This window comes from Myxocyprinus asiaticus, chromosome 10, assembly GCF_019703515.2.
Source record: "Myxocyprinus asiaticus isolate MX2 ecotype Aquarium Trade chromosome 10, UBuf_Myxa_2, whole genome shotgun sequence".
Taxonomy (NCBI): domain Eukaryota; kingdom Metazoa; phylum Chordata; class Actinopteri; order Cypriniformes; family Catostomidae; genus Myxocyprinus; species Myxocyprinus asiaticus.
The window spans coordinates 12064820-12078219 of NC_059353.1; the positions used below are offsets into that span (position 1 = coordinate 12064820).

A 13400-nucleotide genomic window follows, 5' to 3' on the forward strand; every position below is an offset into this window, starting at 1 on the left:
AAAGCATAGAGAGAACACATATTATTAACTATATTGAATTACAATAATTTTTAACCCTATTCAGCACATCTCATTATCTGGTACCTCACTGAAAAAAATAAGCTTAAACCAGTCTAAGATGGCTTGCTTGTCTAAACTGGTGTAGCTGGTTGGCCAGCTGGTTTCCCACCCTACACAGCTTGACCAGGCTGGGAGACCAACTCACCTCCTTAGGATGGTTTAAGCTGTTTTTTCAGCAGAGTAGTTTAAATGACAATGGAAAGTTCCATTTGAATTGATACAATTGAACAAAAAGATGTTCAGTGGAGGTTCTGTCACTAATGGAAAAGTTAGTTTCATGTGCTTCTGTGGAACATCAGATATAGTTCATTTCCTATATATCCACCATTATCAATAAGGTAATCCTGAATAAATGGACTATTCCAAGTGGCATTTCTCATTGTCAAGAGATATGAGCTGGCGAGAGTCTGTTTTGAGTTTACTGTTGTCTGTCTCCAGAACGAGCAACAAGAGCACTTCTGCATGTATATTATCACACCATCATTAAATGCATGTGTGCTGTACAATTTATTAAAGTGGCATTTAAGGGATGCCAAGAAGAATCAAATCTAAGGATGAGTCTTGTTGCAACACCCTGGAGATCTGTTGACAATAAATATCACTAATATAAGAGCTTCGGTCAAAATCCCTCTGCAAAGTAGTCACACTGCATTTTCTAAACAAATGCTCCATAAGAAGGTGAACTTCTAATTATATCAACCTAATCTAAATCAAATTTCTGCACAAGATGCATCAAGATGTTGCAAATAAGTCCAGTCAAGTAATTTTTATATATATATAGCGCATTTCACAACACATTTCTGCTTTGCAGAAAATTTTTGCAGAAAATGATGCTGTAACAGAAAATGAAGCTGTAATGTCTTGCAGTCATCATTGTGCGGTTTGAAAAAACGTGATTGTAGATTGCCTTAAAAATATATAAAAAACAAGCATGTAATATAGGTCTACATACACATATCTGTATAGATATGTGCCTATTATTTTCCAGTTGGTTCTGTTTACAAAATTCTACATTACAAGTGTTGTTTCCATGCATATTCTTGCACTATTTTTGTATAATTTCTAATTTATTGTCTTTTGAACAAGATATAGAGTCATTACATCTTTTGAATTGCCTAAAGAAATGTGATAATGTCATGTTATTACTAACTACAGAAAGACCAATAATAATTTTGCAGACATTTTTAACAGATATTCATACTTTTCTACTTAATTAGTTATGGTTTTTTTATGGTCTTCCGATAAATGGCATCATTTGGCGAGTTACTAAAGAATAAGCAACAGGTAGTCTAATTGTTGTAGTCTAATGATTCAATGATTGTAACAAAAAGCATTAATAGAATAAATAACATTTTATTCTTTATATCAGTTATCTTAACACTTGAATAGAAACAATCTGTATTTGTCATGAGAAAGAAAAAATATATTGGTCAAATTTAATACAAACCAGATGGTACCGGGGACACAATAAGCCCCAGTCAGTTTTTAATTTTCTAATTTTACAACTAACAAAAGCTAAACTGGTACACCTAGATCAAATCATTTGGCTAAAAACATCAGAGTAAATGAGCTGTCTGACCATTTGCAGATACATTTTGAGGAGTGCACAATTGCCTACACACGATGGGTTTGATTATCCCTCATGCTCCATTTCTACATATCTCCTAACAAGGAAAAAGCTCCTTAGCAACCAAGAAGAATTTGTTTGCTTTTGAGCCATGATGAAATGTGCAACAGAGTTTGCAACCTTGTAATAAAAACACAATCTAAAAGTGAAGGAAAAAAAAAAAAAAAAGATTTTACCTCTGCTCTTCACAGGAGATTATAGAAGATGTGATAGAAGTCATCAAATTACTCAATTCAGAATACATTTCACAATCAGCCAAAACAAAGCCAATTCCAAATCTGGTCACACATTTAAAAAGAACTCCATCAAAATAAATGTAAAAATGGATTGGGTGTACATAAGCCCTGCCACCAAAGTGGATTCTATAATAGGAAAAGCATTTATTTCAACTTGGATGACCAGGAGAGCATAAAAAAAGGTTATTTACAGGTTGTTCAGTTTACTTAATTAAAATGAACTACAGCTACACAATTCTAGAAGATTTTGTCAAAACATAATTTCATTGCATTCTATCCCATTAAATGTGTAAATTTGAAGTTTACTTAATCCATTTGAGTTTGGACTACATAAAACATTCTGTAGCACTGATGGAACTGGGCAGGGGAATTCCATTTTCCAGCATGCTTTGCATGAGACTGGTATGGGTGAACAAATATTGTTATAAATGTTATTTGGTAACACTTTATTTTACAGTGTCCTTGTTACACATTACATGTATCGACTAAAGTAATAACGGTCAATTATGCATAATTACAAGCAACTAACCCTAAACCAAACCCTTAACCTAACCCTAAACCAATAGAACGTACATGTTGTTAATTAGTAATAATCAGTAATTACTTGTGTAATTACACTGTAACAAGGACACTAAAATAAAATCTAACCTGTTATTTTATGCATTTCTGAGCAAGATGAGAATAGGAGAAGATTTGTTAATGTTCTTTTATATTAGTGTTTAAAAAGGGAGTCTGTTAGGCTGGTGTATGGGGTTTACCATTGTGGTGAAAACTGGCATTTGTGCTTAGGTTGAGAATGTACTTTCACTTTCAAGTAAAACTTAATTTGATATTTTATGTCTATAAGCAGTTGCTATCAAATTCACAGAGCAACAGTTTCACTGTCCTTACACTTGCTCACCAGGCATACACTAATGATTAATAATTAAAATAAGTTGGACCAATGTAAGAAAATTAAATATTAGTAAATGTAGTTTGACAAACCTAATAGAGTTAAAACTACTATAGTACATTGATTTGATCTAATCCAACTAAATTATTTTGGCTGAATGAAACTGACTTAATTTGAATTCAATTAACTTGCTTGTAAAAACTCTCAAATTCATTTAAGGGTAATCACTTCATTTTTTTGAGTGCATGTCCAAAGTTAAATCATGAGTATTCTGACGGTAGACTGAAACAGCGATTTATATCCCAACAGAAACATTGAAAATATAAAAAATGTAATAAACTGGGAGGGAAATTCTCCATATTAACAAAATATGTATTAAATTTAAAATTAATTTCATTGCATATTTATTTATTTTTAATAATTGGGACATCCAAAAAAAGTGATTTATAAAACGGATAGTTCTGCCTATATAATCTGGTTTGGATTATAACAGTGCTGATAGGCAATATGCGCATATACCTGTGACTTCACATTGATTAAATTTAGGACTGCAACAGCTAATCGATAATTATCCATAATGAAAATCATTGACAACTAATTTCATTATCGATTAGTTGGATATTTGTGGCGAGCACAGAGAAGCTCTGTCAGTAACGTCACTTTACAGCCCAGTGAATGTGTTAAAAGCGGAAAAAACATGACCCAAGATGCCCAACGCACGAGAGCACTTTATAAACACTTCAAAGAAGATCATAATAAGCATACGGTTTAATGTGGAGCGGTTGCTGCATCAGGTGCATCGAAAGAGTGCTTGTACTGTTTCATGTGCTTAAGACCTCTCCAGCGCATAACTTACATTTTAATGCTATTTTCTATGTTTTTTAATGTATACAAGTTATGAATTCAAAATCAGTCGTATTTCCATTTCGCAAAAAAAAAAAAAAAAAAACATTTGTCTTTACCACAAGCAAGTCTCCGTTAAACCTTACCGAGCACGCGGGCGCGCGTCCACGTCAATCAAACCGATTGCAATGGAGAAAGGGAGCGCAATCATTTTGATTACACATGTGCAATCATACTGTGATTTCAGTTTCAATTGCTTAATTATGCAGCTTTCATGGATGTCACACTGTCTCAGAGGTCCAAGTGTGCTGGCTTTAAAAGTGTTTTAGATGGTTTCTTCTCATCATGTAAGCACATTTAGAATACAATGAGCTTAGGATGTCTAGACAAAAAGTCTAGGATGAGACTGTTCAGCGCAAGAGTGAACCTGATGATTGAGTGAACTGTATGCTGAATATAATGTATAATAATGCTAAGGATCCTGATATTTGATAGACCTGATAATGCCAAATGTAATGTCTAATTTCACCAGTAAATTTATACTATGGCAAACGTTATTTTACTGGATAAGCATACATTACAATTAAAAGTGTTTTTTTTTTTTTTAAAGAATAGTTTAGAAACTTGTAATGAGTCACTACACTTTAAAACTTACAGTATGAATTTTAAATACATAATGTATGTAATCAGTAACATAATTCTGTCTTTTTCAGCTGGGTAGAATTATTAATATTTTTGTTCTGGTGTCATTTTGCCCCCTACTGGGCTGAATTTTTTGTCCCACTCCATCCCTGATGGATCATTTTACTCTTAAGCTTTACAAGTAAAGGAAATGTTTCGCATATGTCCTGAAAGTAATAATAATAAATTAATTAAATATAGGAAATAAACATTTCATTTTTTAACCCAATTAATAAAAAAAAATATATATAATAATAATCGAAGATTAATCGATTATAAAAATGATCGTTAGTTTCAACCCTAATTAAATTAAGCAAACGGCCAACAATTAGGTTAATAAACGATATTGCTAGGCAGAATAATTGCTTATTGTGATTATTATTAATTATAATAATCTATTTATTCAACATTGGTGTCATTTGTATTGCTGTTGCCGCTGCTTTGTGTTTTGCCTAAACTGTGTATTACAGCAATTCTTTTTTTAACCACTGTCTTTCATTGCTTATTGCCTAAATTTATAAGGCATGAAAAAAAGAAAAACTATTTGACAATCATTTATGAATAATTTATGCAGGTTCAAAAACCGAGATTGAAAACCAGTCAATTTTCTACCTCTCAGGACATGGGAGCTCATTTGTCTTTGTACAGAAGAAACATGATCCAACTAGAAAGATCTAGCAGCTAGCTCCCGTATTGTCTTGGCAGTGGTAGAAAAGGAATGCAGCACCCTATACTCATGAAACCAATCCACTTTTTCAGTTTTGATGGAGCCCTTCCTAAATGCAGAACCAGTGGGGCATTTTTATGGATCCAAGAGCCAGAGAGAGATACAGTTACTTTGAATGAACTCTGAATAGTAGTGAGATAAGACTTACTCTGTCTTGGCTCCCTGGAGCAGCAGGGTTTTAATGCAGTCAATACTGCCAGCCCGGGCCGCTTTGTGGAGGGGTGTTTCTCCCACATAGTCCTGTGAAATAGAGTGAGGAAAGATAGGGCTGTCACAATTATGAAACTCTGGCTGATGATTAATTGTCATATACATTGCAAATGTCACTTACAGTATAAATTTAACACACATACACCTTAATTACTCATTTATTGACAGGAACATGGAATCATACACTAAAATACAAGGCTTTGTAAACTTTGTAATATTGCACAAAAGGAAACAGTTTAAAATGTTTAAAATCTTTCTTCTTTTGATCCACTTTAGTCCACTTTGCATTTACATTGTTTCTTTGGGACCCAGCCAACCCGAACATTATATTATTACGCAACAGAAATAAATGTTTGTCCAAATTTCTTAACTTTCACAATTTTAAATTCTAACACATATTCTGTGTAAATGCATGCTCTGAGTGCGAGTCATTTGGAGCATGCACACTAGAAAGAGACAACAACGCACACTTCGTGACTAGGGCTGGGTATTTATACAGATTTCCTGATTTCATTCCATCCCAATTCACAAGTTCTCAATTCAATTTGATTCTGATTTAGATTTGATATTGATTCATATGGGTATATTTATAGTTATAATCTCCCTTTTGCTTACTTATGAAATAAATCCTCTTCTAGCTAATGCTGTTGATTATACAGGGAGCCTTCTTACTAGGTACATTATGAAAATATTAATTTTACTAATTATATTTATTCGTTTATCAATTTGCTCACTTGGCTTTTAAAAAATGAACAAATCCAGGTATTCAATCAATAAATAACACAATACATACTTATTGTTTAACTGATAATTTGTACTATTTAAAAGTATTTGTTGAACACATTCTAAAACTGGTACTGTCTCTTTAACAAATCCGGCATCTGTGTAAAACACATATGTAAATGAGAGCTCATGTTAACAAGAGAGACTCAAATGGCTTTATATCATCTGTGCTATGCATGATTAGAATTAAATTGATATTTTTTGTTGTTTCTGATCATCAACTGACTGTAGAGAACACAAAGGGTATTAAGGGAGACATTATTCAGTGACAAATGGGTCGCGTGGATCTCGTTTTTGGATACATATTACACGGAACAACTTTTACTCTCAACACACAGTGAAAGGATCTCGCTGCTGAATACTCCTCCACTACACTACACAATTACTGGTGAGTGAAATCTAAACATTACCAGCCAATTGCCAAACATATACACTTTAGTTGCATAGCGTGAAATTTAGTTGCAAATGCGAGTGATTTCCTCTCATTGTAGCAGAGGGTTGTGCGGAGAGTAAAAGATCGATCTTGGGATTTAAGAATCGATATCGTTCATATGAAGATCTCGATGCATCTGAAAATCAATATTTCTACCCACCCCTATTCATGACATTCCTATATTTGCATAAAATTCCCTTATTCAGATAGCAATGTGGTTGTTTTTTTTAAAAGTAGACAATGATTGCTTATATCTCAACTTAATCGCAATAAAGTGATTGTTATAATTGTGACAGGCCTAGATGTGAACAATATGCTCTACAAGTACTAAAAATCTAAGTACATCTTAATAGATTACAAATGTTTTCTACAGCACAACTCTCTACAGACTATTCACATTGCTGAGTATGGCAACCATCACAATATGACAGGAAGTAAAAGTGCAATCTCTCCTTTATCGTTTCTTAAGAGCAGGTGGATCAGACAGAGCAAGGCTCAAACTTTACACCCTGACAGAAAGCCACTGAGACAACTTATAAACAAGTGGCTGAGCATCACCCAGCCCGTTCAGCTAAAGCTGTGATTCACAGGAGAAGAATGTAGGTCAGCTTTGCTCTCCCTGGATTCATCCAGGCAGAAAAAGACAAGACTGTGTGGATATGAGATCAGTGGCAGGGATGGGTTGGGTGATGTCCTTAAATGATTAATGTTGATTTGCCTGAGCTATTGGGGATGCATAACAAACTAGCCTATATTTGGAGAACAGCAACGCATTATTGGTTATGTAACCATGGCCTAGTAATCTAATTTCTCGGCAGTAAAACACCAATGAATGGTGGGGGGGGGCGGAGAATCTATGAATAAACAGAAATTTGCCTACATGCTGACTGGCAATTCTAAACCCTGCACATAAGGAAAAACAAAATACTGATACATTATAATGGAAATAGGGAAACAACCACAGTGATAAAGCACCCATGGCCTATGTGAATATTTGGCCAAGGTGAATAAATATTTCCACTCTCATATGGGCAAATTGTAGGAGTGGCCATTATTGCCAAAATCTTATTTCAAAGTTCAAGTTTTATATTTATATTAGGTAAAAAGGCATACATCAAAATAATTATTACAGGAACATTCCAGGTTCAATACAAGTTAAGCTCAATCGACAGCATTTGTGGCATAATGTTGATTACTACAAAAATGTATATCGACTCGTTTTCTTACGTCGTTCTCTTTTGGCGCTTGGATTATTACGAAAGTTATTTGTAACAAATAAATCTAGCATCAGTGCAAAAACAGCTTTACATTAAATACCACAAGTTAAAAACAACTCAAAACAGTAAAACTGATTTTATGTAAAACGGACTGCAAATACTCGAGCTACATTCAAAGTGACCGACCACACATCAGGTGAATTCTATGTTAACACAGCAAGTTCCTAAACTCAGCTTCATCTTGTGCCTATCACATTTTTTTAATAAAAAGTTATTCCTTAGCTTGACTTGTTTGGGACAATCCCACTCTATATATTTGCATTCCTCAATGTTTTGTTGCTCTCCCAAATAATATAAAGCTGTACTGCCCACTAAAAGCTGCTCAAATATTTAACCTGGTAAAAACAGTACAGCATGTTGACACACTTCCGCCGCTGCACAGTATACTGTATATTCTGTTATCCCACCGAGCCCTAGCAAATTGATGCACATATGTTTCAGAGGAAATGAACAATTTTTGTCTATACCATCCAATAAGGAACCGATCTCTTACCTGTCTGTTAATATCAGCTCCAGCTTGCAGCAGCCAAAGCAAGCATTGAGGATGACCTCCGAAGGCAGCAATATGAGCAGGCGTCTGAGCAAAGCGAGAGGTCATGGAGTTCACACCACATCCCACCTGCACTAGACGCATAACACACTCCAGCTGGGTGACAGAGAAGAAGAAACAGGGAAAAGTGGTTTAATGATGGCTCAACCGCAGGGTGGCGGTTATAAATTCAATATACACAATATACAATTTACATAACAGCAAATGAGATGTAGCTTCACAAAACTGCTGAAATTAAATGATCTCATTTTACAAAATATTCACTTGCACTTGACTGAAAAACGTAATGAATACATGAATATAGACCTTTGTCAGGGTAGGTGGGTAGAAATTCAATTTTTCGCGAATTAAAGGAGGTTGTGAGGGATAGACGTACAGTTAAATAGGGTTTAAATGTTCTAGATCACGTTCCATGATTTATCACAACTCATGCTTTGTGGAGTTTTGTTAACTGGATTTTTTTTTTGCCAATATATCTTTTTAAAATTTCGTCAGCTGAACGATCAACGTCAAGGTATTTAACGTTCTAACCCATTGAAGTAACTATATGTCTATTCCTCACAACCTTGTTTTCATTCACGATACTTAATTCACATTGAATATGGCATCTACCTGACTAAAAGGTCTCTTATACATTGACGATGCTGTCGGTAGAGTCTGTATCTGACACATCGGGGAGCCATGTAACACTTCAGTTATTCAACCAAAAGTAGTCAATCGGCTGATGTAGACAATCTCAAAATGGCCAAATATCAGCTGATTAACTGACCTGACCGAACTATTGGTCTATTGCTAGCTTTAATGCTCCAGGGTAAGAGCAAAAATTGGCACTGACACATTATTTCCTACGTATTGGAGGCAAGGCTTTACCGTTTTGCTTCAACATTTCTTGATTCTCGTTTCTGCAAAATTTTAAACTCTTCCTGTAATTCATCTACCCACAGCAGCCTGCCTTAAATGGTCATGAAACCCCAAAACATTTTTCTTGAGATGTTAACAGATATGTAAAGGTTGCACATCACTGAAAACAATTATAGCACTCGTTATGTTTATTAACTGAAAAGTGGCTATTTTTTTATTTTTTTTTTAAAGTCATTTTGTTCTTCTGGTTTAAAAAAGAATCTTGAAGCAACGTCATAATTTATGAGGTATATGCGTAAACTCTTGAGTTGTGATTGGTAGTACAGTACGCTAATACCTCATTCGATTCTGAATGATTAATTTCATTATTCATGAGAAGGAATGCTTCCATTCAAAGTGGAGAATTCAAAATCACATACGGACGTGACAGCGGCTACAGGCGAGTTCAACAGCATTTGCGAAAGAGACGAGAATGAACTTCTACACATAAAAACATGGTGAGATAAGAAATAGCTCATCAAAATGGACCGCAGTTGATAACCAGACCGAGGAGGTTTTTTGGCAGCAGCTCTGTTACTCTAGCACTCCAAACAAGAAGCAGCTTTTTTTAGGCACACATATTTCATCACGTCTTCTCTGTACATCTGATCATGGACAGGATAACACGACAGACCTTTCTCTTCATTCTCAAAACTCTGAATATAATATTTGAATCTTTGATTTGCAAGCTGTCCTATCATCTTCACTCTTCTCATGTTAATCATTTTGTCATATGACTGATATAGAGCAAAGTGCCTCAAAACTCTTATACTTTTGTTTCAGTCATCTTTATATCATGAATTAGTTGTTGTGCTTGATTCGCTCCTGTCCTCACCGCCTTCACACCCACCTTTTCACACCCATTTCATGAGCCTTTTTTTTTAAAGTCTGAGGTTTAAAGGACTGGTGCTAAACTAGGGGGGTTTCATGTCAGTGCTTTAAACAACTCTTCTCTAGACAACTGATGAAGTCACCAACAAAAAGTGGGAGTGCCATCCAAATGGTTAGAGATTTATATAGCTTCCTCATGACTATTTCATGAATCATCTAAGGTTCTGCACTGCTTATTGGATTCAACTGAATCACCTAGCTTAATCTGAAACAATTGGTGGGCTTTTATAATTCAATGGACACAACCTCATATAAATCCAATAACAAAACACTATTGTTACAGTAAAGGTGCTGCATGTGTGTGTATGCTACAAACTTACTGCCACAATAGATGAGGTCATTCTGTCAAGTCATTAACCCTACTCATTCCCCTTCAAGATGCAATTTTTGTGGCTGCGATTCAATGTTGAGATGCATATTCATGCATTTTACATGCTTGCAAATGCCTTTGCCTTTCAGAAACAGATTTCTTAAAATAACACCAAGGGTTGGCCTTTATATCAGCCTGCTGCTTCCTGCACACCCTGGATTTCATCTGGTTAGATAACCTCAAGAAATCTGAGAACACAACACAACAGCTACATGACAGATAATGTAGCTCTTGTGAGACAGAGTGAAAACCTGAAGTTCAACACCATTGCCTAAGGCCAAACTACACTCCAAGCCATCATTATTAGAAAACAATAATAATACACTTACAATAATAATGAGGTGTAATAATCTACGTGGCTTGATTCTTTTATGACCAAGTCTCTAATGTTTTATCACCAGCACGAGTCAAGCCTGTTAAAACCAGACACTGGAGACATCCGTAAACAAGACAAGTGTCTGCAGATCACCCACTGAATGCGCGATTTCATCTGATCTGTCAGTGCAAGTCAGATAATGTCTGATCACGATGACATTTGCATGATGTAACTTATTTAATTGTGTAGTGTTGAATGGTGTAGTTGTGATCACATATCATACAATACAGCAGCTTTACGCATGCATGAATATTGAAATTGTGTGGGTGTTTGGGTTATTGACACCGAGCAGGTCTGGCTGATGCATTGCAATTCATTAAGTATCTGACTAATAATGACTAATGCATTTGAGTCTTGTATACTGTTTAGATAGTAATTAATTGCATGTCTGATTCTGTACCTTGCCGAAGTGTGCAGCCCAGTGTAACGGTGTCCAACCGTAGAAAGAGTCTTCCACAGAGAGCTGATCTGTGCTGCACTGGAGAAGCGAGCACAGCGCGCCCACATCTCCGTCTCTGCAGGCCCGGTGAAGAGGGAAGCGAATATTCAGTACCTCCTCGCTAGAAAATCCAGACTCCAGCCCGACCGACATAGTGCGCAACAGAAATCCCCGCTTTTATAAATGCGTGGAAATAGGAACCGTCACGAAACAAATACGCACTTGACGACTTATGGTCTTAATATGAAGTACGCCACCCTCAGCAAACAAAGCGCACACAAAGAAGAGGCAAGGCGAGACGCAAGGCGTGCTCACACACACTCGCGCGAGACTCTTTCAAAAACAGAAACGGATTTTTAAGACTCCGGATTGGAATGGCGCATGCCCAATGCAACAGAACAGCGCCTCGAAACAGAGATTTTCCGCGTCTGCCATAGATGAAAGCGTAACCGTCAACTAGCGTGTAACGACAGCAAGCCACCGTTTGCGGATACCATACATATAAATAGGGAGAGCCGTAAACTGACACCTACCTGTCGCAAAATTGTCCGTAAATTCTCTCATAAAACAGCTATTTTATCGTAGTAAACACCACATGTAGTTCACTCCAAAGGATTGTTTAGTGTAAAACATGTTAAAGATTGACGGACGGGCGGTCAATTCATTATATGATGAGCTGTTTCCTCACAAAAGTAGTTTATTCAGCACATTGAAGCATCTCCTCCATAGACACACCCTCTAATCTCTTTGCCAGTGTACCGCTCATATAATGTCTATGAGACCGCCGCGATATGCTATTATATGCTAAGATAGCATGCGATTTTGGTAGAAGGGCTCTGCCTCAAACCAGAAACGGTTCACTCCGGACTGGGGTCCCGCATGTCCACTACATCATAAACGTACTTCAAGACCAGAAATATCACGGCAGGATCCGGAGGATGTAGATGCGCATGCGAACTGTAATCTTGACCACCTCACTTTTACTAGCCCTGGGAAAATGTTTGGTTATTACCAAATAAATATATATATATATTTTTTTAAATAAAAAAATAAAATAAATAAAAAAAGCGTTTCTTAGTAAGTTTAAGAATGATTTAATATTGTTAGTTTTTTGTTTGATGCAGTCAGATGCGCCTCATCTTTTCTGGCATTGTCATCACAGTGAGATGCTGTGGTAGGAATTATTCTAGAATAAAACTGTTTTGAGATTTTTTTACTTGCTTTATGAAAAATATATATTTTAAATCATAAGAGTATTGCAAATATATCATTGAAGGAATATTCTTTGTTCAATACAAGTTAAGCTCAATCAACAGCATTTGTGGCATAATATTGATTACCACAAAAAATTATTTCGACTTGTTCCTCATTTTCTTAAAAAAAAATGGCAAACATCTGGGTTACAATAAGGCACTTACAATGAAAGTGAATGGGGCCAGTCCATAAACATTAAAATACTTAATGTTTCAAAGTGTAGCCACAAGATGTAAACAATATGTGTGCAAACATAATTTTAGTGATAAAATCACGTAACTTTTCTGTGTATAATTTATAACCAATTTTACAACTTCATTGCCTTGACATTGTAACGCTGCAAACCCTAAAACCCCAAAATGATTGTAAAAATTGTAAAAAATGACTATTTAAACAATTTTACAGTCCAAAGAATACATGAGTTTTGACAGAATAATTGTTATTTATAAAATTATAAGATTACAATTTTTGCCTTTCAACCCTCCAAAAATTGGCCCCATTTACTTCCATTATAAGTGCCTCACTGTAACCTTGATTTTAAGAAAAGGGGGGACGAGTCAAAAGTAATATTTGTGGTAATCAACATTATGCCACAAATGCTGTCGATTGAGCTCAACTTGTATTGAACCATTAATATTTCTTTAATCTTACATAGTTAAATTTAATACGTGCAAATTTAACAACCAAAAGCCTTTTTTCTGTTGTAGAATAAGGCATGCAATCATGATGATTAATAACAGGAAAGCTGTCATTTTTTTAATACAATGCTATACTGCAAGGTAAACATGTGTTTGGATAAGTTTAATAAGTAAGCTTTAACTCACCAATCCAACCCTTGCCAGATTTATTTG

At 35.5% G+C, this 13400-nt stretch overlaps 1 protein-coding gene across 2 annotated transcripts in view; it reads right to left on the reverse strand.

Annotated features, from left to right (window-relative positions):
- The window catches only part of LOC127447522 (ankyrin repeat domain-containing protein 10-like), a 30391-nt gene extending 18669 nt beyond the window's left edge, over positions 1-11722 (reverse strand). Inside the window, exons 1-3 of one of the 2 annotated variants that reach the window (XM_051709459.1) lie at positions 11257-11722; positions 8263-8415; positions 5215-5306 (exon numbers count right to left, since the gene is read on the reverse strand). In XM_051709459.1, coding sequence (XP_051565419.1) covers positions 5215-5306; positions 8263-8415; positions 11257-11448 — 437 coding nt within the window. In that variant the 5' untranslated portion in view covers positions 11449-11722. The remainder of the gene's footprint in view (positions 1-5214; positions 5307-8262; positions 8416-11256) is intronic. The other variant, XM_051709458.1, reaches the window with a different exon arrangement.
- Positions 11723-13400: the final 1678 nt, after the last annotated feature.